The sequence below is a fragment of the Phyllostomus discolor genome, chromosome 1 (genome assembly GCF_004126475.2).
Source record: "Phyllostomus discolor isolate MPI-MPIP mPhyDis1 chromosome 1, mPhyDis1.pri.v3, whole genome shotgun sequence".
Lineage (NCBI taxonomy): Eukaryota > Metazoa > Chordata > Mammalia > Chiroptera > Phyllostomidae > Phyllostomus > Phyllostomus discolor.
Window position 1 is genome coordinate 103,683,363 of NC_040903.2, and position 26,075 is coordinate 103,709,437.

The following is a 26,075-nucleotide window of genomic DNA, read 5'->3' on the forward strand; positions in this document are numbered from 1 at the left end:
TTCTTAATTTCAATGTCTCTGGTTATATTTTGCTTGCTTGTTTGTTTTGTTGATTAGGTTTATTCTTGGGTCCTTTCTTGTTCCTTAGAGCAGAGCAACCCTATTGGTACACCCAACTAGTTCCTGGCCAGCTGAGAACAGATCTCCCCCAATCCCTGGGCAGGGCCTGGGGTGCCCAACTGCTTCTCCACCCCCGAGAGACTCTCATGTCAATCTCCAGTGTACCTGACAAATACTGTCACTCTTTATGAGGCCATGTCATAAAAATGTCACCAGCAGCTGCTGTATGAAACATTTAAAATGATTCTAATAATACCTCTACATGGATGATGATTTCTGAATGTAAAATTGCTGCCCGTCTGCTTTTATTCATTCTAAATGCATTTTATATTACACTCACAATGAAGTCTTTTTCTTCAAGACTTTTCTGATTTCTATTAATACTAATGATAGTATCTAAATTAGTTACAAAAGATCTGTATTCAACTTTTTAAATATAACATATACGTACAATATTTAAGCAAGTCTGTTATTATCCTTCCCATGAAATATTTGCCAATTTTATCTATTTGTCAAATATCAACATAGTCCAGATACTTTTAAAATATCCCTTTTGTCATGTCATTTCTGCACTCAAGATCTAAAATGCCAAAATTTAGTCTAAACTCTTTTATCTAGCTTCCAAGATTTTTCAAGAGGTGGTCAAATTGTACTTACCCAACTTTATTTCCCTCTATTGTTTAAGAAACTGTGTAGACTCCTAATTTCTCACAGACTGTAAGCTTTGGGGCTGAACTGAACTGGGCTGAACTGAAATGAATGTAGAGTCAAAAATTCTCTAGCTGAAAGGTTCTATTTAGTTTTACAGATATAACCCTCTATTGATTAATGAATGGATTAGGAAACTGGGCTACGTCACAGAGCTGATCAGAGGTAAATAAAGGACCATAAGCCAGTCCCCTGATAATAATCCTGACCTGCCTGCACAAAATCCAGACATGTCTTAGTCCTTCTTTATAACTGATCCTCAGACTCAGGATTATCGAGAACCTATTCTAGTCAAGAGGACACGGCATATTGGAAATCAGCCCCTATGTAGATGTTGCCAATGTCTGAGTCTACCTATCTTAGATGCCTGGCTTTGATCTTCAGAAAATGGTAGCCACCGAGAACCAGAGATTTTAAACAGGGAACCTACTCTCTTCATATCACCCAAAATACCATAATAACTGAAAATGGGGATCCTAGAGGAACATATTGTGTCTGGCTGTCTTTGATATGGATATTTCCCTTCTGAGAAAAATTTCCTTCCCCGAATAAGACCAAAGACTTACTTTCCTTATTTATTTTAATTTAACTGACTCCCCAAATTCCCCCAAAATACCTACTACAAAGTTAAACACATACTTAAACATAACATATGTATCCACTGATATAGTAGCCAAAAGTCATCTTTCAGGAGAGAAGCACTGAATTTGACACAACATGAAAAAAAAAAACATAAAATCATTGTTACTAAAAATCAGAGTCTGAGTCTGAATTTAAAATTCTCAATTTCCTTTACCACACTTCCATGATTACATTAGAAAAAGCCTCAATTTTGATTCCAAGTCATCGCCTCACAGACTGTTTCTATAAAAAGGAACTTAGAATTAGTAGAGGAGAATTTCATTCAAGTTTCGTGTCTCCAGGAGCTACCTGAGCTAGAAATGACATTTCCAAAAAGTATATAATTAAGCAATACCCTTAAAAGTGATCATAAAAGTGGTTACACACATTGTTCAAATCAATCTGGATATGTACAATGACTTACTGTGACTACCACTATTAATTAGTTTCTATTTCAAAAGTAATGACAAGTTAAAACAACAACAACAACAACAACAACAACAAAAAACTACTGCCAAAAGCATCAAGAGGCATCAAGAACCTGGGCTGGCAAGCAGTTCACCTGAGCTAAGAACTGTGATGCAGAGGCATGCCTCAAAAGTAAACAAGAGCTCAGCGGGCCATCTGGCAAATAGAGGGCGATTTGAGAATGTCTATCCACCGCCCTTAGAGAAGGTGGACAGGAAGTCTGCAGGTTCCCAGAAAAGAAGGAAGATGGCTCATGCAGTATAAGAGCACCAGTAAGGCTACATACCTGGATATTTCCTTGGTGTCTCAGCCTCAGAACTAGTATGTTTGTGCCAGATAATTCTTTGTTGTGAGGAGCTGTTCTTATGTACTGCAGGGTGCTTAGCATCCTCCCTGGCCTCTACCCCACTAGATGCTAGCAGTATTGTCTCTCATTGTGACAACCAAAAATGGTCTCCAGACATTGCCAAGTGTCTACAGGGGAGGTGGGGACAAAATCCAGGGCATTGTCTCTGGATGAAAACTTCTAAACTAGACTGTGGCTAAAGAGGTGCACTAAAGGATAAAGCCAGGCTTAAATGGCTAATGAATATTCACACACACAGGTCAAGAAACAGATTGGGAAAACTTGCCAAGTGACTGAAGACCTTTCAGACCCCCTCTGATTTCTACAACTTAAGATTTTTTGACATTATATATTAAAACCTCAAAAGTGAGCTTAAATCTTCAACAAGAATTTCACTTTTAAGATTTTATCCTAAGGAAATAATTATAGATGCTAAATGAAAACATCTGTAAAGAAAAATGTTTAATGCAGAGTTGTTTTTGATTGTGAGAATTTATAAATCAGCTAAATACCCAGCAACAGCTGGTTGGTTGAGTAAATTGAACTACAATTATACAAAGGAATATATCATACAGCCATTCAAAATATTTAAATATATTTAAAGGTATTTACTCATAATATGAAAGAATTATAATAAAAATAGAAAGGCAGGGAATGGCACAACACTATTTTACACCACACACACACAATGCATAGAAGAAAAAATGTTTCAGAGTGAATACCACAATATTTTAAATATAAACATTTTGGTGAGAGGATTATAGGGGTTTTTTTCCTATAAGTTACAGACATTTCTTATATAATTAGCACTTTATGGGAAATTTTTTTTTTAATATTTTATTGATTATGCTATTATAGTTGTCCTGTTTTCCCCCCTGTACACCCTCTCCCACCCACATTCCCCCCTTTAGTTCATGTCCATGTGTCATAAGTTCTTTAGCTTCTACATTTCCCATACTATCCTTACCCTCCCCCTATTTTCAACCTACAATCTATGCTACTTATTCTCTATACCTTTTCCCCCTCTCTCCTCCTCCCACTCCCCTGTGGCTAACCCTCCATGTGGTTTCCATTTCTGTGGTTCTGTTCCTGTTGTAGGTATTTGCTTAGTTTCTTTTGGTTTTGCTTTAGGTGTGGTTGTTAATAATTGTGAGTTTGCTGTCCTTTTATTATACATGTTTTTTCTTTATCTTCTTTTCTTAGAGAAGTCCCTTTAACATTTCATAAAATAAGGGCTTGGTGATGATGAACTCCTTTAACTTGACCTTATCTGAGAAGCACTTTATCTGCCCTTCCATTCTAAATGAAAGCTTTGCTGGATAGAGTAATCTAGGGTAATAGGTCCTTGTCTTTCATGACTTGGAATATTTCTTTCCAGCCCCTTCTTGCCTGTAAGGTCCCTTTTGAGAAATCAGCTGACAGTCTGATGGGAACTCCTTTGTAGGTGACTGTCCCCTTATCTCTTGCTGCTTCTAGGATTCTCTCCTTCATTTTTACCTTGGCTAATGTAATTATGATGTGCCTTGGTGTGTTTCTTCTTGGGTCCAACTTCTTTGGGGCTCTCTGAGCTTCTTGTATTTCCTGGAAGTCTATTTCTTTTGCCAGAATGGGGAAGTTCTCCTTTATTATTTGTTCAAATACATGCTCAATCTGTTGCTTTTCCTCTTCCCCTTCTTGTACCCCTATAATTCGGATGTTTGAACATTTAAAGATGTCCTGGAGGTTCCTAAGCTTCTCCTCGTTTTTTTGAATTCTTATTTCTTCATTATTTCCTGTTTGGTTTCTTTTTTCTTTTTTCTGGTCCACTCTATTGTTTTGAGTGCCAGTTTCCTTCTTATCACTGTTGGTTCTCCGTGTATCTTCCTTCATCTCTTTTATGGTAACCTGCATCTTTTCATCTAATTTGCGCCTAAAATCAACCAATTCTGTGAGCTTCCTGATCACCAGTGTTTTGAACTGTGCATCTGATAGGTTGGCTATTTCTTGGTCGCTCAAAAGGATGAGTTCTTCTGATTTGTTCTTCTATTTGAGCCATCACTCTCTTTTTTTTCCGGTCTGGTCACTCTTGTTATGGTGAGGGGCGGAGCCTTAGGTGTTCACCGGGGCTGGGCACCCCAGTCGTTGTGACGTTGTATGTGGGGGCGGGGGCGAGAGGGAACAATGGCAGCAGCCCCACTCTCCTGGGATCTCAGTCCCTTCCCTGGGATCCTGGGCTGCATGCTCTGCCCTGGTCCACAATCGCAGCCTCACTGGGCCCGCCAGTTGCCACTTGCGTACTCAGGGTCCACCCACTGCGCTCCCCGGATGGCTTACTCGCTCCCGGTTGCCTTAGGCGCCCAGCTCTCCCCGCACTCCGAGTGCTGCGGCCCGCACTGGTCTCCGCTCCTCCTACCGGTCTGGATGAACGGGTCTACTTCAACTTCTTGGCTGTCCGACTTCCATTCAGATAAAATCTCTGTCAGTTCTGGGTGTTATTCTGCCTCTAACTTGTTGTTGTTCTAATCTTGGTTGTGCATGGAGGTACGGTGTATCTACCTATGCCTCCATCTTGCCGAGTACTTTTAATCTTATGTATCTACAACTCCTACATCACTGCAAGGCAGATTATTTGAGGTAATAAAGAGCCTAAAATGAGTAAGATACACATTTTGAAACATTCATGTAGTCTTTATAGTGAATTTTCATGAGAAGATTGAAAGCAGTTACATACCATCTATTGTTAAATTTGAAAAATGAATTCTTTTATAAGAATTCATGCCTATACAATGTCTAGGTTCAGAATGCAGTTCTATTGCTTAATAGCTACATGCCTCTTGATATATAAGTTTTCTGTGCCTTGCTTTTTTTATTTTTAAAATATGTATGTAACTATATCTGTGTTACAGGGTTGCTGTGAGGATAAGTTAGTCTATACATGCACAGGGCCTGGAGCAGTGCACAGCACAGAGCTCAATAAATATCAGTTGATGTTATTTGCTATTGTTACTTTACATGCAGAAAGGAGGGCTTCAGAAAGAGCCTAATTGCCCATAAGCAGATGAGTGGATTGAAAAACTGTAGTACTTTTACCCAGTGGAATACTATACAGCAGAAAAAAGGAATTCCTTTTTGTGACAGCATGGATGGAACTGGAACATTATGCTAAGTGAAATAAGCCAGTTGGTGAAAGACAAATACCATATGATCTCACTTATAAGAGAAATCTAGTGAGCAAAATATAACCAAAGGCATAGAATCATGTAATAGACTAACAGTGATAAGAGGGAAGGAGGGATATAGGGACTGTTTGAATTTAGGAGAAGGGGTTAATCAAAAAACTTATATGAAGAACCCATGGAGACGGACAACGGTGTGGGGGTGGAGTATAGAAGTTGGGGGTGGGCTGTGCCGGGTGGGTAAAGAGAGAAAAATTGGAAAAATTATAACAGCATAAATAATAAAACATTATTAAAAACATAATTATATAAAGAAGGAATTATTATTAAGGAAACATAGGAATCCAGCATCATTTTAATATAAATATATATAAGAAATTTTCACAACTGAGATAGACCTGATAAGATTTTAATGCAAAGATACAGTTGTCAATTAGGTCATGAAAACAACTGGGATCAAGACTATTAAAATAATCATGCTTTTAATAATGGACACAAAATATGTTCTATTGGTTAAAAACTATAAAAATTTTGCATTGAAGGAATTAATTCTAATATAGTTATCTCCTAGAAGTTAAAAATAGAAAAACTCATATTACATTCAGTAGATATGAGTAAACCATCTTTTTTGTTATGACTCAGGGGTAGTAAAAACCAATTTAGTAAGTTACATCCAACATATTTTGTTCAATAACAATATTATCAAACAGTAAAGAAATTAAGGGACATCACATAGTAATGGCAAGAATTGCTTCATAACATTTTTGCAGCACTTAATACATACATTTGTGGACTTCTAGTCGAGATGGTGACACAGGTAAACACAGCTTGCTTCCTCATACAAACACATCAAAATTACAAGTAAACTAAGAACAACCATCACTCAGAACCATCAGAAATTGAGATGAATGGAAGTCCAACTATGGGATTAAAGATACCACATCCATCCAGACTGGTAGGAGGGTTGAAGAGGCAGAATGGGCTGGTCCCACACCCATGTGTAGTGGACAAAAATTTGGGAGGGATATCTTGGGAACCAGGAGTACCAGCTGCACACAAGGTCTCCCAGCCCTGGGTTCCACTGCCAGGAAGATAGATCCCCATAACTTCTAGCTGTAAAACACCAGCAGTGACTGAATCAGTGGAAGAAGCTTCTGGGGTCCCAAGCAGTTACTCTTAAAGAATCCACACATAGACTTACTCAGGCTTACCCCCTCTGAGCTCCAGCACCAGGGAAGCAGCTTAAAAGGCACCAGTAGCATACAGGGAGGAACTAGAGTGTCTGACATAAAGGAGAGACCTAGGGGAAAGCTCTCTCCCTAACAGAATGGCGGGCAGACGCCATTGCTTCTTTTCTGACCTTCCCCGACAGAGCCACAGAGCCAGCAGGTGGGTGGTGCCATATCTGAGACTCCATCAACCTGGCTAACACTGTTTGCCCCACCCTGGAGATGCCCTGATGTTCTATCCCATTCAAGTTATGTGCCCACCAAAGCTGTTAATAGTGGCTTTTCCATATATAAGGCTGGTTTTGGCTTATGCTTCATAACTTCCTAAAACCCCTCAAACAAGCAACAGCTGGTCTCAGTGAGCACTCCGTGCTCATATCCCTTGCTAAGTGACCCTAGGCCCGACACTAGCAGCAGCCAACCTATGCTCACATCTTGGATTCAGCTGGGAACCTCCAAGCCCAGCACAAGTAGCAGCTAGCTGCAGATTGTTTTATAGCTCATGCAGGGTAGCCCTGAGCAGACAGAGGTGGGGGTTGATGTTGGCCTGTACCATCCAGGAAACCCCAGATCCTCTGCACCAGTGGACAGCTACAGACCACATCAGAGCACCACCACCCTGACGCTGCACAGCTGATCCACCACAGAAGTTGGGGGTCAATGGTCGCAGCCAGTCACTGCAGCTGACTGGCCTGGGTAATTCCTCCCATTGACCTGCCAACAGTAATCAAGCTTCAACTACAAAATGAGGGTATACTCAGCCCACTTGGGTGATAGGGGAGCTGTGCTACTGGACCATACAAGGCACCTACTACATTAGACCACCAAGACAGGGTGTCATAGAAGTTTTATAAAATACATAGAAACAAACACAGGGAGGCTGACAAAATGATGAGACAAAGGAATATGGCCCAAATGAAAGAACAGATCAAAACTCCAGAAAAAGAACTAAACAAAATGGAGATAAGTGATCTATCAGATGCAGAGTTGAAAACACTGGTAATTGGGATGCACAAGGAAATTAGTGAGGAACTCAACTGCATAAAAAAGATTCAGTCAGAAATGAAAGATACACTAATAAATAAAGAACAATTTATAGGGAATCAACAGTAGAGTGGATGAAGCCAAGAGTCAAATCAACAATTTGGAACATAAGGAAACAAAAAAACAGCCAATCAGAACAAAAGAGGAAAAAAGAATCCAAAAAAATGAGGACAGTGTAAGCAGTTTCTGAGACAACTTCAAGTATCCCAACATTCACATCATAGGGGTGCCATTAGTAAAAGAGAATGAGTAAGAAATTGGAAATCTATCTGAAAAAAATAATGAAAGAAAACTTCCCTAATTGGTGAGGGAAATAGACATGCAAGTCCAGGAAGCACAGAGTCCCAAACAAAATGGATGCAAAGAGGCCCACTCCAAGGTACATCATAATTAAAATGCCAAAGGTTAAAGATCAAGAGATAATCTTGAAAGAAGCTAGAGAAAAGCAGTTAGTTACCTATAGGGGCATCCCCATAAGACTGTCAGATGAGTTCTCAAAATAAACTTTGCAGGCTAGAAGGGATTGGTAAGAAATAGTGAAAGTCATGGAGAGCAGGGACCTATGGCTAAGATTGCTCTACCCTGTAAAGCTATCATGTAGAATCAAAAGGCAGACAAAGAACTTCCTGGACAAGAAAAAACTAAAAGAGTTCATCATCACCAAACCATTATTATGTGAAATGTTAAAGTGACTAATTAAGAAAAAGAAGATCAAAACTATGAACAAGAAACTGGCAATAAATATATATCTATCAATAAGTGAATCTAAAAAAACAAACTAAGCAAACAAGAAGAACAGAAAGAGAATCATGGATACAGAGAGTGTTTTGATGGTTGCCAGATAGGAGGAGGAAAGGGGAGAATGGGTAAAGAGGTGAGGGGATTAAGAAGTACAAATAATTGGTACAGAACAGCCATGGGATATGAAGTACAGTAGAGTAAATGGAGTAGCCAAAGAAACTATGCATGACCCATGGACATGAACAATGGTGGGGGGGAGTGGGATGCCTGAGGAAGTGGGGGCTGCTGGGTGGAGGGGGGTAAAGGAGGAAAAATTGGGGCAACTGTAATAGCATAATCAATAAAATATAATTAAAAATAATAAAATAGACATTCATGCATCTCTTGGGAAATGGTGTAAAATGTATCTTTTACTGCGTGGCACCATCAAAAAAGATGTAAAAACTGTTCCATACCAATATTTAAGATTTCATATTAATCTAAATAAAAGCTTACATTTATATTGCTTCTATAAATGTTATAGTTTATATTATTAAAGTATATAATGGAAGGCAATATAAAACTAGGTTCAATTTGTTGGTGATTTCACATTTTAAAATATAGGACAAATATGAAATGGTAAAGGGTTGTAGAGTTTTGGACAATTATTTTAAACTCAGTTAAAAGAAAAAAAAAAAAAGACGTATTTCTGTCTGGCATTTTTTAAAAAAGGCAACAGAGGATATAGAATGTTCTAACACCAGGAAAGGAAATCTGTTGTGGTACACAGATCACTGGCTTGGGAAATCAGACATACTGGAACAAGAATCCCAGGTTTCTTTCTTACTAGCTCTGTAACCTTCACCCAGTTAACCTCTCTAATTTGGTTTTCTCATACTTCACAAAATTTTAAGGATTAAATAAAAGGATACACATTAAGCATCTAATACCATGTATGTCTAATATACAATGAAAAAGTATAAGCCTTCTCTTTCAGAGCCCCCAAACTTGGAACTGGTAAAACTTATTACATGGACCCAGATAACATCACACCTTATCTTGTGCCCCCATTCATCTTCATGCAATCATACCTTGAAGATAAACCAGAAAGAGCTTTCTTGAGGATTTCAGGGGTTCTATCCGAGGATGGTGGAATTTCTGGAATATCAGAATCTGTTCTGGAATCCAAATCTCCATATCTGTCATCAATATCTGTTTCCTAAAATTAAAGAGCAAGAAGATCACTTTGTAAAACAGAAAAAAAAAAGCACACACTTGCCAATGCATTTATTTATTGATGTGTGTGAAATCTCAGTTACATAACTTGAAACAAAGAAACAACTATTAGCTTACCTTGACTGCCCCAGCTCTGTTGTACTTCCTTATTAGGAAAGTTTGGTTATCTTTGCTAAAATCTATCAATATAAGGAATTCATTTTAGAAGAGATACAAAAAGAAATTCCTATATTGTCTAAATCATAAATTTACCACAAAAGGCAAATATTTATTCTTTTGCTACTTAACTGGGAGAACATCATGTTAATTCCATGTAGATTCTGATCAGCTATGCAGATTCCCTCTTTTTATTTGATTACCATCAAACATCAACAAGAGTAATATCTTACACTGGCACAACATTTTATATAAAGTACATATAACTCAGTTTTGAAGTTGTTCACTATGCTGTCATGTAACAGTCTCCACTCTTATGTCCTCCCCTCCCTAACCCACCACACAAGCAACCTTCAGTAAAGAATGCTACACACACATGCACTGGATTGGCCAAAAAGTTCATTTAGTTTTTTTTTCTATGGGATGGCTCTAGTAGTGCTTAGTTATCTTAAACTTCATTGGAAACAATTTTGTTAGATTGTATTGTGACAGCTGTCTTATCAGCATGCATTAACAAAAACCTATCAAAATCGGTGAATTTTTGTGCAGCCATTTTAATACTGAAGATTGAAGACAGTATACAACATTTTCAGCATCTTATGCTTTATTATTTCAAGAAAGGTAAAAATATAATCAAAATGCACAAAAAGATTTGTGCAGTATGCGGAGAAGGTGCTGTGACTGATCAAATGGTCAAAAGTGGTTTATGAAGTTTCCTGGCGCTATTGACATTTTGGCCAAATAATTCTGTGCTATGGGACTGTATTATGCATTGGAAGATGTTTAGCAGCACTGCTGGCCTTTACCCACTAGAAGCCAATAGCAGGAGATAGCTGACATACTCAAAATATACAAGTCAATAAAGTTATTGTTGAAAATGAAAAAGGTGTCTTGTATTTTACAGAAAAAAACGAAACAGACTTTTGGCCAACTCAAGACTTTGGGAAAGTGGTTTACAGAGGGGGAAAATTTGGGGGCAAGGGTGCTGAACTGGAGGACAGGAATGAGAATGTTCAGAGAAGGTGAGTACAGGCAGGCAGAGCATTGAGCAGAACATTGGGTAGGGAGTGACCCTAGAAATGAAAGTGCTTAGGAATTCAGAAGGCTCAGGAATCTCAAACCAAACAGTCCATATTAGTGCCAAAGTATCAGCAGATTTCATCACCCCCTTTGACTGTTTCTTTATCCGTAAAACGGGAGTTTTTAATATCAATATATAATATTAATATAATGCCAAGGACTTAGTAAAATCAAAGAAGTGAGCTATTACATGATTGAAGCAAGTCTTCTAATTCCTCATAAGTAGCTTACCAATTAAAATTTTAGCCTTGAGGAAATATTTTCAGTTTTCATAAAGTAATGATAAACTTTTGTTTACTAACTGTAACTTTCTAACTCTACAATCATGAATTTAAATGACATTATACCAAAAAATGACAAATGAAACAGGCATGTCTAATGACACTATGACACTGAGAGTCAGCTGGCCCCAAAACAGCTTAAACAGAAAGAGATGTTGACTTAATAAAGCGCCAAACAAAACATGCCCTGAGAATGTTGGGGCACCAACTGTCAGTGTGACATGCCACCACCTAGTCTTTGACTTCTAGAACAATGGGACACATCACTTTTTTCCCCTTTTCCCTACTACTCTTTTTTTCTACCTTAATAACCCAGAGTGCCACCTCTACTCTGCCAAGCAGAGTAACAAAAGGTAAATCACTTAACCCTAAAAGAAGTCAGCCTTTGGTTTTCTCATAAAATAAAAGCATTGGACCAGAATTCAAATTGCGCTTCTCCAAATGTTAAAGCCTCTTCAAAGTCCACTTGGAAATAATGGTGATGTATTAAGACCCCTCTCTCTACACCCTGAAGAAGGTGGTCCTGCTTTTATTGTTATTACTCAGGCTTCTGTTTTCTATTTTATACACCTGGAAAAACAAAATGAAAAACTTAAGATTTAACTGAACTTCTTCATTTTATGCTACTAACTACGGAATAAAGGATAATTCTTAAAAAGTGGCATTTTAGGCCCTGGCTGGTGTGGCTCAGTGGATTGAGCACTGGCCTACGAACCAAAGGGTCGCTGGTTTGATTTCCAGTCAGGGCATATGCCTGGGTTGCAGGCCAGGTCCCCAGTGTGGGGCATGTGAGAGGCAACCACACACTGATGTTTCTCTCCCTCTTTCTCCTCCTTCCCCCTCTCTAAAATAAATAAATACAATCTTTAAAAAAGTGGCATTTTAGAGCAATTTTACTCAATTACTGGAATTAGAAGCAGAAACTTGTGTTCCTGCATTTCTCATATGGATCCTGTTACAAAGATGCCAGATCAGACAAGTAGACAGGAGTTTGATTGGAGATAATGGAAAGAAGGAAGCAGTACTTTAATGAGCAAGTAGAGCCATGCAGCATTGTGCATGCTGAATGAAGGTACTTGAAATGTTTAAGGAAATCAAATTAGGAGCTTCTTCTCCAGGCCATAATTTAAATACAATAATCCTCCACTTTCCATTGTAAGCCCATGTTCTCCCACCACCTGCCAGGTGATAAACACTTTCATAGCTCCCTTCACATCTCTATACACTCATGACTCCCCATAAACCTGGGTCTCTAGCTCCCAACACACCATATCTCCAGGTGGATTTTTCACTAGCATATGAAACTCACATATGAAAACTGACCTCTCTTTTTCCACACCAAACTTGCTGCCCCTGCTGTATTTCCTACTCAGGTGAAGACACCACCACAACCACAGTTAACCAATGAACTCAGGTCAGGAAACTGGCTGTCAACTTAACACTTCATCTCTTTCCACCAAAACACATCCACTTAGCATCAGCTATCATTCATCTTTCCCCATGTCCATCCTCACCCACAGCTTCTACCTTTCCTGAGCACCATCCTCTCTCTGGTACCTGAGTACTTCATCCTCCTGCCCTTTCTACTTTATTTTCAACATAGATGGAATCTTTCTAAACTGCAAATCTGACCTTAACACTCCTCAGCCTAAAACCAGAGGACAGAGTCAAACTACTCAACACTGCTTTTACTGTTGTTCATGATGAGACCTTGTTCTTCTGGCCCCTGCTTTTACACCACACCATTCTTGCTCTTGCATCCAGATGTTTGTTCTCTATAAAATGCATACTGTACATTTCCTCTGTTGCCCACATTCTAATTCCAATCCTCCCTACCTCATTGCTAAAACCTGGCTACTGCCCACTCATTCTCAGGCCCTGGTTTCAAGGTCAATTCCTTTACAAATGTCTTTCCTGAACCTCAGCTTCAGGTTAGCTGCTCTTCAAATGTGTTTCCACAATTTCCCTAAATTTTTACCTATTAGTGTATATTAAAGGTATCTGTTTGCTTTATTGCTATCTGTATTTTCCAGTAGTCCACAAACTTTGTGACAAGAGGAGATACAGACCATTGGCCTCACTCTTGAATCCCAAGAAATCAGCAGAGGACCTTGTACAGTGGCTGGCATTTATGAGGCAAACATAAATGTGACAAATGAATTGAGTTTGTCAACTCATGATAACATTTAAGATTAAAATTAGAAGTTCTCATTTGTTCTTGCTCCTGAGTAGTCTCTACAAAGTCACTTTTGGTTTGGGACCTTAGTTCCACTTACGTAAAGTGAGGGATTACTGATTCTTGTCCAAATATAAAATTAAAATGTCTGGTAAATAATGGCTGAAAGCCGAAAAAATAAATTTCTGTATTACACTACAAATCAAATCCCTAAGGGAAAGCGATTAGAAAATAAGAGCAAAAGCACTCGATAAATATTGATTTATTTATTCCTCATTTTACTGTGTTGATAAGTTAAATAATCACCTCTATTTTGTAGGTAAAAAAAATTAAGCCTCAGAAAGATTAAGTGCCCAAGATTACAGAGCTCTAAGCAATGTGGCTGGGATTTGAAACCACATAGGAGCGTGATTAAAATGACTGACAATTCTCCCCCAAATTGATCTCTAGATTTAGTGCAATGGCAATAAATAAATAAATAAATAAATAGGCTTTTTTTTTTTTTTTTTGTAGAAATGTACAGGCTGATTCTAAAAAATACATGAAAATGCAAAGGACCCAGAAGAGCTGAAACAGTGGAAAAAAGATCAGAATTGAGGAACTTACACTACCTACAGTAAAGCTGCAGTACTGATGTAAAACGAAAAATGATCAATGGAAAATAGACTGAGTAGAGTCCAGAAATGAACCCACACAAATATGGTTGGCTGATTTTCAATAAAGTTTAAAAGGCAATTCAGCAGACAATGTTGAAACAATGGATATCCATATGCAAAAATAAGGAAGTAAAATATCTTTGATCCATACCTCACATTGGTTACAAAAAAATTAATTTAAAATAGATCATAGGCATTTATGTAAAATGATAAAACTTCCATAAAGTCTCTGTGACCTTGTATTAGACAAAGATTTCTTAAATATAACAAAAGAATGACCCATAAAACAAAAAATTGGTAACTGGAACATCAGAATCACTGCTTTTCAAAATACACTGTTAAGAGAATGGGAAATGAGCCATAGACTGGAAAAAGATATTTTCAAGTCACATATCAAATAAATGTCTTGCATCCAGAACACATAAAGAACTCTAAAATTCAATTAAAAACAACTAAATTAAAATACAGGGGCAGCCCTGGCCATGTGGCTCAGTTGGTTGGAGCATCATACCGTGCTCGATCTCCAGTCAGCTGTGTGTACAGAAGGCAACCAACTGATGTTTCTCTCTCTCCCTCCCTCCCTTCTTTCCTCCCTATCTTTCTAAAAAATTCAATGAAAACATGTCCTTGGGTGAGGAATTAAAAAATACATGGGCAAAATATTTGAAAAGACTTTTCACCAAAGGCAATACAAATCTGGCAAATAAGCATATGAAAAAATGTTCAACATCATTAGTTACTAGGGAAAAGCAAAAAGCAAAACAAAACCACAATAAGATACTATGTATCTGTTAGCACAACTAAAATTTAAAAACTGAATATACCAAGTGTTGTAGAAAATGTAGAGAAACTGGAACTCTTCCACACTGCTGGTGGGAATGTACGATGGTACAATCACCTTTTCTCAAGTTTCTAAAAAAGTTAAAGATACATCTACCATATGACCCAGTCATTCCACTCCTACATATCTGTTCAAGAGAAATAAAAGTATATATCCATACAAAGACTTATACAAATGTTTGTGGCAGCTTTACTTATAATAGCTCCAAACTGGAAATAACTCAATGTTCAACAGGGAACAGGATGAACTGGGCTACACTCATACAGTGGAATACTACTCGGCAAAAAAGATGAGTGAACTATTAACACAGACAACAATACGAATAAAGGTCAAAATAGTTATGCTGAGTAAAAAGACAGAAAAAGTGTACATATAGTATAGATACATATATGTACATGTGCATATACATACATGTATGCATAGTATTCCATTTACATAAAATTCTAGAAAATACAAACTCATCTATAGTGCCAGAAAACAGATCTGGGAATGAGGAGGGAATTACAAATGGGCAAACTTCTGGGGGTGATGGATATATTCATTATCTTGATTTTAGGGATGAACTCATGAATGTACATACATCACAATTTATCAAATTGCACAGTGTATAGCCGTGTAAGTCACTTATAGCTCATGGTGACTCCTGAAGAGTGACTGGAGCCAGTAATCAGGGTAAGAGGATGGAAGTGCTTCCCAATATTGGATACTGTAAAGATAGGAACATAGGCATGGGGCTCTAGTCCACTCAAGATGATGGCTCCAAAGAAAAGTTCCTAAGCTGGTGAAAGTAAGCAGTCATTTAGAATTCAACAAACCTGAGTCAGACAAGTAGGGTCATGTTCCCCACTGTGAGTCCCTTTTGGTTCACACTGATCCCTGTACCTCATTCAACATTAAAACTGCAACGGAGCAAAAGAAAACCCTCAACTGACACATAGCTCTGTACCTAAAAAAAGGAAGCCTTTAAAAAATCTCAAGCTAAACAGTTCTTACTTGCACACTAGGTTATATTCCTGATTCCATTTTCTCTCCATTCCTTCTTTGTTTTCATATAGACACAGATTCCTTCTCTTTCTCCCAGGACAGGAAGTGAACAGAGGGCAGAACTCTGACTGAGCTGGGGTGGGAGACTAAGCTGGTTTACTAACTACTGAGTCAACCATGTTGTGCACCAAGAGTAAGGCACAGGAGTCTTCAAGACCTTTGTGATGATGGAATTCATAATTAACTTCTATAGATAGAAATCTGATTATCTCAGGGATAATCAGATCCTATCCTTTGCTTATTGATTAAAGGATTGATAAAGCCTTTTTATCTTTTCCAAATTTAAATTGAAATGGAAAAAAATTGGTCCTCTAAATTTTCCTTTGCAGCCCTCTTCTAATCCCCACCGAGTGAAGAGTGACTTCCTGTATAGTCCGCCACCATACTATTCTTGTCAGGCATCACACTATATAGTGGAGTCCAATGCAGGGATCCAAGAAACCCAATGTGCATCAGTGGTACACAAGATACCTTTGTAAAAGGCAAACCTGACTAGTTAATCATCCATTTAAAATCTTCCAGGAGCTTCCCACTGCTCAAATCCAACCTCCTCTTACTCTCCAGCCAGGGCTCTTGGCATGCCCACCCTGACACTTTGTCTTTTGCAGAAGTGAACTTCCTGGACTACCCAGAGTGAAAACAGTCTTAACATCTCTACAGTTTAGAGTTAGTAACACTCTTCCTCCATGGAGCTCACTAAGTAGTATATATTTGAGGCAGGAGATAGTCAGGAAGGAAGCTCCAGAGGCCCCGCAGGGCTGAGGTAGAAAACATCTATACGTGACAAAGACCCCCTAAGATGGGTTGTTCCTGTTTTCTGGGATAACTCTGAAATCATGGCATGCACCTGCGCACTACCCCTGATTCATTATAATATCATTATAATGAAATAACATTGTGGGACTCCCTTCTCCAGTAGCCAATCAAGAAAATCATGGGAAACCACACATGCGCAGTAGCTTTGAAATCCAACTCCTTGTACCTGTGCAGGAAAAGCCTGCCAAAGATTAGCAAGGGGGCTTCTGCCCTATAAGAATAGAATCCCCCCAGCCCACGTGTCTCTTCTCTGCTCAGAGTTGGCCCACTCCCATGTCCTGTGGAGTGTACTATCACTTAATAAATCTTCCCTCTTTCTTTATGCTATAAACTTTGTGTGTTCAGTTCAATTCTTTGTCCTCAATCACTAAGAACCTGGTTACCTGTGCACACCTGTGACATATTGAGTGATGACCAGCCATCCCTTGATCCCCAAATGGAATTAAGCTAACTCTCCCAATCTGTGACACTACTGCTTTTACTGTTTTTGTTTGGTTTTTTGTTTTTGGGTTTTTTTTTTTTTTTTGGCCAATCCTTAATGCTGACTACAATATTCAAATCCTATCTGATTTCAAAGCCTGTTTTAAAATTTTCCTAAATTGGGGGCTCCTTTTGATCTTTCCCCAGTGACACACAATTCTATGACATATTAAAATTGTACTGTGTCTTACAGTTTCATGTAAATAAGCGTTAAATTCCAAATTAGAAAGAAAGAACCCTGAAGGCAAAAATACAAGGGGTAATACAAAAAAACTTAGAAATTTGAAGTTATATTCGTTTGTGAAATACTACTGTCATCACAAATTTGTTTTATCTGAGATTTTATGAGAGCTGGGTTCTCCACAGGTAGGTACATCAGTTTTCCAGGGCAAAGAGAAATGATGCTTACTGCTCTTCTGCCATACCCCAGTTTGGAGGGAAAAACAAGTTTATGAACTAAGAATGATTAAACCTGCAATGTGTGAACTTTGACTGGATCTTAGTTTGAGGGAGACAAAGAGATCTCCAACAGACATTTTGGCAGCAATAGGGAAAATTAAAATATAGATTGTTTGTAGATAAGAAAGTTACAATTTTTTTTAGATAGGAAAATGTCAGTGTGGCTCCCTAGGAGAATGTCTTGAAGATGCATACTTTAGTGTTAGGAATGAAGGGCCTACAACTTAATGCTGAGGTCTGCAACTTATTTTTAAATGGTTCACCAGCAAAATATTTGAATATACATATATGGCAAGATAAAGCAAATTTGGCATATTCTTCACATTTGTCAAATCTAAGTGCAGGATGTACTAAATCTTTTGATAATTCTGTTATTAAAAACTCTTATAATATGACACTCAGGAAAAATTTAAAGCTTACAAATACATTGTTTGGGAATACAAATATGTTATAAACCTACCAAGAGAGGGAAGGAAATATTGAGAATAAAATTCAAGCTATGATTACCTAGGTGCCTGAGGAGTTCATTGTATCATGATCCTTTTGTACCGATCCATATTTATTAATAGCAATATAAATTATTATAAGTAGTACTACCACATGCAGAATTCCAGGGGTACCAGCTACACTGAATTCTACATGAGTGTGGTGTACCAGAGTCGTTTAAAGCCTCAACCCAGAAACAGAAACAGTTAGTTCATGTACAAACACAGTGGCAGTGGCCGGGTGGGGTGAAAATAAAATAAAAACCAAAACCTCAAGAGACATGAGTCTAATTTTGCTTTCCACATCTCAATTTTTGTATTTCAAGATAAAATGCTAAGCCTCAGATAAGCTGCCCATGGGGCAGCTTATTAAACATTTGCTGCCCCAACCACACCACCACGTTGTTTTCAGATCACCTGCTTGGAACAGGCGGTAAGCCCGATCTTAACCACCAAAGTGTTTGGCCCCGCTGGAGCCAGCCAGGTGCTACATAAAGCTGTTAAATAGCCGGACATGGGTCCTGGCAGATGAAAAGGAATCGCAAGCACAGCCAGGAAGCAGAGGAGCAGCAGTGCTTTCCTAGCCACCGAGTTTGCAAACATCAGCTTTCAACTTCCATAGAGGCGACCTTCTCTCACTGTGCCAGCCTCTCGCTTCTCCTTTCCTGTGCACCGCAATTTTCTGTTTAAAAGAAAGCTTAAAAATCTTTATAGTTCTCACAAAGTCTTAAGGAAGCATTCAAAGACATGACATGAAAAATAACTTGGACCTCTCCTTGTAGATAAGAGGGAAAACATTTAGAAAGGTAACTAAACTTGGCATATCTCAGGAACAATCAACAACCCAACGGGTCATTAAGGAAATTAGTTCCTCTGCTTTTCTGGAGTCACTTCTAAATGTGATGTCATTCTCATTAAACAGGTTCTGAAACACCTCCCAACTAAATTAATCAAAATGTGAACAGCTCTAAAATAAAAACCAATGCTATTTCATCCTAATCAATCATAAAATAATCAAGGGAATAGTAGAAACAATTTTGTTTGATTTAAATCCAAGTGCCTGAAATCACAGAAGTTTCCAGCTAAAAGTTTTTAGCCAACTTCAGAAAAGCCAAAATAGTTCAAAAATCACACATAGTAATGAATTTTTTAAAAGTTTCTAAGTAAACAGTTCATTAATTTTATAAATTTTGGACCACATACCTAACTTCTCCTTTACACTATTTTAGTCAGAAAGGAATTTAGGTTTTGTGGAGGAAAAAGGGGCTACATACTAATGCTGACAAGCTCAGGGGAGGCCTGCATGGTGGCCCCACAAACTCAGAGACTGAAAGGAACCACCCCAGATGGTCTGAAATTAAAACTTTCTCATCAAAAACAGGTCATCTTGGGTAATCACGTCCTAGGCTGGTACCTTCCTTGACAAAGTTCAATCTTTATCTTAACTGAAACTGTCTATTTTCTCTTTGCATCTAGGATAACACACCTTTGGGTGTGTCAGGGTAATTTCCTTTTCTCAGAACCCTTAGGGCACCCCAGAGCACAAGACCATAGAAATCCCTCATTGTATGTTACCATGTTAATTTGTTGACTTTTAAGTATCCTATACCTACCATGGTACAAGGACTATGTGTCTATTCCTTTTACTTTTTATCCAGTCCTAGAGATTCACACCCTCCCCCCACTTTGCTTTCTACCGCCTCCCTAATCTATCACTAATAGATTTCATGTGACTCCCCTTATGTTTTCTCCTTTTACTCTAATGTCTAATGTATAAAATAAGGTGCAAAACTGCCATTCTCTGGCTCAAATAAACTCATAAAAATTCTTACAGGTGTGGATGTTTCTTATGTAGACAGTTTTTAAACCTTTTTTCTCAAGTGTAAACTGGCTTTTCCCCTTGTCTACACAATTATTAAAGAGATTCAAATTGTTATTATATACATGTATTTTGCAAACTATTAGCTAGTTTCTTATCTTTATTCCATTGACAAGGAGAAAACTCTTAGATGTTCAAAATTAAAATTACCATGACTAGAAGGAGAGGGAGGGGGATGGAGAGAGAATCAACAGCCTGTTAATAGTTGTAGACCAGACTGCTCACATTCCTGTGTATCTATCAGAACTTCAGATTAACCCCAGGTGACTATTTCCAGAGATTGTTTTTAGCCAGGCTCCATCAAACTAGGGTCCTCCACTTGTTTACACATGAACCTGGCAGACTGCTTCGCAGCCAACCAAGGAGTGGCCTTTTCTTTGTGCACACCCTGTGCCTATTCCAGAGCTGGCCCAGCCTGCTTCACCTTCTCCCACCCCTTTGCCTACAGCTAATGTTAATTCTTTCAAATAATTTACTTCTTTCTTCCTCCTTCCCCCTACTTATTGTATAAAAGCCACCTGCAAACTCCCAGGTGAAGGACATGGATGCACATATTGTCTTTCCTACCTAGCCATGCTGCTGGTGGTTTAGACTCCATACCTGAAGACCAGTCTTCCTTCTTTTTGCTAGCAGTGGCCTAATAAACCTTTCTTTTAAAAAGAGTTTCAGCTATGAACGTTAAAAATTTTTATTGAACACCATGCAGTTAAGGTCCATAATCCATGATGATTAGTACATTCTTTCATTAGTTGTTGCAACAAACATAGTAGCAATAAACATATCCTGGTCTCAACCCTTTTCTCTAGTATATTGTAGAAAGAGCCACAAAAAAGGTGACATTCAATCAGAACTTCAGATATAATAGTCACCCAACAAGCATTTACTGAATGCACAGAACCAAGTCAAGCCTCCCCCAAATTGTCTATAAATTCTTAAATGACCTATTTTCCCTATACTGAATTAAAATTTGCATAAAAAAGATACTCAAACACATAATAGTTAAAGGAAAACAAACACAAAACCTCAGTGTTTAGCTGTGCTCACCTGAAAAAAACATGTAAAAGTCTGTTTTACAAAAATGCATAAAAGTATCTATGTATAGACATAAATACAAAGAATCATCACACTACACATATATATTTTATAATTTCCCTTTACAATATCATTTTCCATAGTAGTACCACTTTAAATTGTCCCACTTTTCCCTAGTACATTTATTTTGATGCATATTGTTTGCATCAAAAAGCCCATTGCAAAAACTTCAAAAGACCAAAGCTTGATCTAGCTGATGACATCCTATGGTAAAATTTCTCAAAATTTTAAGAAAACAAACTCTTTAAAGTCAAGATCACAAACAGTAAGTAAAAACTCAGTAACACCTGAATATTTTTTATAAGTTTCAAGTATAATATAAAACATACTTTAAAGACAGGAGAAAAAACTATTTACCCTTACCCCCACATAGCTGACAGCCTAAATCAATATGACTTTAGAATTTGACTGACTTGTTAGCATAACTTTACTATTCCTGGAGTCTTGTTTTGGAGTGCATGGTTCATCACAAAAACTTGTCAAAGACACATCACCACTTTATAGGAAGCATCAACAAATAAGTTTTCTCCAAAGATTAAAAATCCACCCCTGGCTGGCGTAGGTCAGTGGATAGAGCATGGGTTGCGAACCACAGCGTCGCAGGTTTGATTCCCAGTCAGGGCACATGCCTGGGTTGCAGGCCACAGCCCCCAGCAACCACACATGGATGTTTCTCTCTCTCTCTTTCTCCCTCTCTTCCCTGTCTAAAAATAAATAAAATCTTTTAAAAAAAAGATTAAAAATCCTTGCTTGGCTATTGCCACCAATCCAAAACTGTTACATTGTGATCCTTAATCAATCTCAATCAAGCCTCTGCACTGAAAGACCCCAGAATTTTATTTCCAATTCTCAAAAAATCTAACAATGCCTTTCTCCCTCCAAGACTCTGCCAAAATTGTCAGGGTGTTCTCTCTCACCACATGAAGCCATAAACTGAATTTTGTCTTATAATTTGGATGGTTGGTGGTATTTGGAGAGGCAGCATTCAAAACATGTTGTTAAATAACAAAATGAATATGCTGCAAATGACAAAGAATCATGGACAATTGTTTAGGTGTTAATACTGACTGGCAATCGATCAACAATTCAGAAGTATCAGCCAAAATGATATTCTAGAAGTCTAGGTATAAACATTAGTGTTTTATTAATGGCCTAGGTTTATATAAAAATTATAGAAAATATTTATTACACATGCAGGTGGCACCAAGACAAACATTTTGAAAAGCAGAAGAGGGAAGATCAAAGTGTTTGACTGATGCTTTCAATTTTCTCAGTAAAGTGGGGTCTCAGAACCATAGAGCTGCAAGGGATCTTAGAAACGGTGTATTAATTGTTCAACGCTATCTATATTTAAAAATAATAAACTTGCTGTAGAGTGTGGTTGTTATTGCCCAAGATGATCTGGAGCAAGTGGCAGGACTGAAACTAGAACACATCTCTGCCAGGAAACTTTCAGAATGTTGTGTTAGGGAGTATGATATGAAATGACAAAGAGGCAACTAGTCCTTAACTCAGTAGCACTAACAGTCATAATGGTTGATGTTTGTAACGATTTAGAGTTCAGAGAGTACTTTTACATCTTACTTTATTTGCTCCTCATAACAAGTATGTGTGTTAGGAATATTCACCATTTAATAAATGAAAATAAGAAAGGCAATAGGAGTGATTTCAGTCTGGGAATTCCAAGGCAAGGAAGGATGCCAAAGGAATGAGGGAGTCAGTGAGGCTGGGTTTGAAGTGGCAGACCATGACTTAAGGTGGGCAGGGAAGTACTGAAGCCCAGAGTGGGTTGTTGAAGCTCTGTGTGTACTTAAAGGGCCTGAGCAATTGCAGATGATGCTAAAAACTTATTCAATGGACCGGAGTGAGAGAACAGTGGGTACACATGGAAGTTGTGGCCAGTAAAGGGAAGCACACCTCAGCACAGTGTCCCTGCTGTGCTTATATGCGGGGTCGCTCTTTTGACACAGAGTTTGGTTTGTGAAATTGAGGGTGAAAGAATTCAGAAGTCAGTTAATTTCTGTCCTTTCCCATTTCAGATGTGTGTAGTTTCCTTTCATCAATACTCTAATATTTTTAAAATAAACTTAATTTTTGAACTTGTGTTTCTTCATTTTGGAACACTTCTCCGTGTTCACATACTTGTTATGAGGAGCAAATAAAGTAAGATGTAAAAGTACTCTCTGAACTCTAAATCGTTACAAACATCAACCATTATGACTGTTGCTGCTACTGAGTTAAGGACTAGTTGCCTCTTTGTCATTTCATATCATACTCCCTAACACAACATTCTGAAAGTATCCTGGCAGAGATGTGTTCTAGTTTCAGTCCTGCCACTTGCTCTGATCATCTTGGGCAATAACAACCACATTCTACAGCAAGTTTATTATTTTTAAATATATATAGCGTTAAACAATTAATACACTGTTTCTAAGATCCCTTGCAGCTCTATAGTTCTGAGACCTCACTTTACTGAGAAAACTGAAAGCATCAGTCAAACACTTTGATCTTCCCTCTTCTGCTTTTCAAAATGTTTCTGCATCCACCCTCCACTCCTTGTTCCTTTCCTTAGATACCCCAATCTTCTGAATTCTTCACACCATGTCTGCTTTCTTTTTTCTGGGTCCTGCCCATCCTCATCAGCATCTTCACTCCCTCTTGACTTCTTTCACACAAATGTTCATCTTCCCTCCCATGATAAAGGAAATGTTCACGTTCCTACAGTCCTGTCCAGCTTCTATCCTGCATTTCCTTTTGCTGGACCTTCTTGACAATAACTACCAGTATTTCACCTCTCACATTCCTCGCCTTAAAACCTGGCTTCTATTAAGTAAGATCTTTGCCAAACTCACCCTCTCTCCTAAACACTCCTGATGACATCCTCTAAGCACTCCCTCTCCCCTAGCCCCCAGGACCTCACAATGTTAGTTCCTTCCCTACATCTGCAAACCTTCTCTAAACATGGCCACCTTCCAAAGGTTCTGTCTTTAGTTCTCCGCCCAGCCCCACCATCATAGTCAAAAGTTGCCATCTCCACACCTAGCCTTTCATTTCAGTTTCCACCACCTCCTTGAGCCACCTTTCTATTTTAGAGAATGACATACCCTGTCCAATCCAGCTCACGCATGCTCACTTCTTCCCTGCAAAAATCCCCAGTAATTTTTGCTTCTTTCCTAAAAGACTCTTAAGTTGTGGATTAAAATGTGTCTCCTGGCAGGCTCTTCTTTTTAGTCTTACTTTGATCATCCTAGTCTAGGTCCTATTGGCATTATCAAACACATACATTTTCTCTCCCAACCCTTCTTCCCCTACTAGACTCACTCCAAGCCCTCATCATTTCTTATCTATAACACTTGTACTATTCCACTATCTGGTTTCATTGTGGCAGGTCTCTCCACCCTCCAACACTTTCTCCAGACTGCTGAGTGATAAGCTACTGCCTTTGCAAACACTTTTCAGTGGCTTCCCAAAGTCTATGGAATAAAGCCTAACTGATTCTACCAGATTCTCAAGCTCTCAACCCCCAAACCCCACCTCCCAAGAATTCACAGCATGTGATCCAGGATTACCAAACTAATTTCAGGTCCCTGTGCCTACAATGCTGACTCAAAATAAACAGCTCCTCATGCCCTTTGCCTAGAATGTCCTTGCCCAACATTTGTCTACCTAGTGAGTCCCCAGGCATCTTTCAGTTCCAAGCTCAACTCTCACCTCCTCTTTGAAGCTTTTTCTGCTGTCTCCATGTAGAGTCCAACTATGCCCTTGATGTGAACAATGAACCTTGCTCAGACTTCTAATAAATCTAACTTATACATGTCTCCCGGGGGAAGAGGAGTCCTTGAAGGGGTGGTCTTGTCATCTCTCAAGTATTTCTCCAGCACTTAACATAGGGAACATCCCCTTGCAGGTAAGAAGCACTTTTCACCTGCTAATTCTCCTGAGCACAGAGCCTTCGCCCAGCATAAGTCACCAGGTCCTGAACAATGAGAATGTCACATTAATAACACCATTAGTAAAAGACTACAAAAGGCATGGGAGTGTACCATAATAGAGTACAAGGCACTTTTCTCCACGTTTTTCATTAATTCTCTAAGTGTTTTTGCCTTTACCACAACTTGAATGGAGAAGAAATTAAATGAACCAAATATTAACCAGCCTCTGATGTGCAAAATGATTTTAAAATAGCCCTTGACCTGGAAATACAGGTGCATTCAAATATACATCCTGATAAGAGAGGAGAGACAGTAGAGTTCAATGTCTCAAACAAAGCTTTCTAAGACAAGAGTTCCTTATGATAAAGCCTAAAAATACAGCAATATTTTAGACACAATTTGAAAATGCTCATCCTTGTCGAAGAAATCTTACAAGATTACATATGGCAACATCTACTCTCAGAAAAGAAAATGCAGCTGGCTTTGTGTTCATAAAAACCAACAGTGCACTGTTTATAAATAAATAAATAAATAAATAAATAAGCAGTGAGGTGACCTAGTCACTGAGACAACAGTGCTAATGAGTCAAATCAAACCCTAGAAATAGTTTCCACATTAAATATATTGGGGTGTTAAGAAACTAAGTTTATTCAAAAGTTATTTTATCCATGGCTTCCTGAACATGTTTTCTCTTATTAAAAGCTTGTTAGCTTCTTCTTGTTAAGGAAGTACACACAGGGGGAGCTGGTATTTCCTTGATTCTAAACTATACCAGTGCTAAAACAAAACAAATCCCAACCTAATTAATTCTATTTTTGGTCTAGTTTCCAAGGCAGTTTTCACAAAGACTATTCTTAGCCTACTGTTTCTAGCTTTGTAACATCAATCTGCAGAAGCTGGAAACTGTTGTATTTTGTGTAATTCCTTGACATGTAGGTTTTTTCTATCACTGACTCTCATCTTATTCCACCAGTTATAAAAGGTAGAAAAGAAATAAAGGAGAATCCATTGATTCTAAAATTTCATTCCTGAAATCACTGTTAATTATTTCATGATATTCATGTGATATGTTCTTACCAGGACTTTGTAATTTGGATTATATCAACATCAA

At 38.3% G+C, this 26,075-nt stretch overlaps 1 protein-coding gene across 4 annotated transcripts in view; it reads right to left on the bottom strand.

Moving 5' to 3' along the window:
• The window catches only part of CDS1 (CDP-diacylglycerol synthase 1), a 75,794-nt gene that overhangs the window by 48,005 nt on the left and 1,714 nt on the right, over positions 1 to 26,075 (bottom strand). For 2 of the 4 annotated variants that reach the window (XM_036027015.1, XM_028508111.2), the window contains exon 2: positions 9,443 to 9,570. In XM_036027015.1, coding sequence (XP_035882908.1) covers positions 9,443 to 9,570 — 128 coding nt within the window. Of the gene's footprint in view, positions 1 to 9,442; positions 9,571 to 9,704; positions 9,727 to 24,743; positions 24,819 to 26,075 lie in introns of those variants that run through there. The other 2 variants (XM_036027019.1, XM_036027023.1) reach the window with 2 other exon arrangements.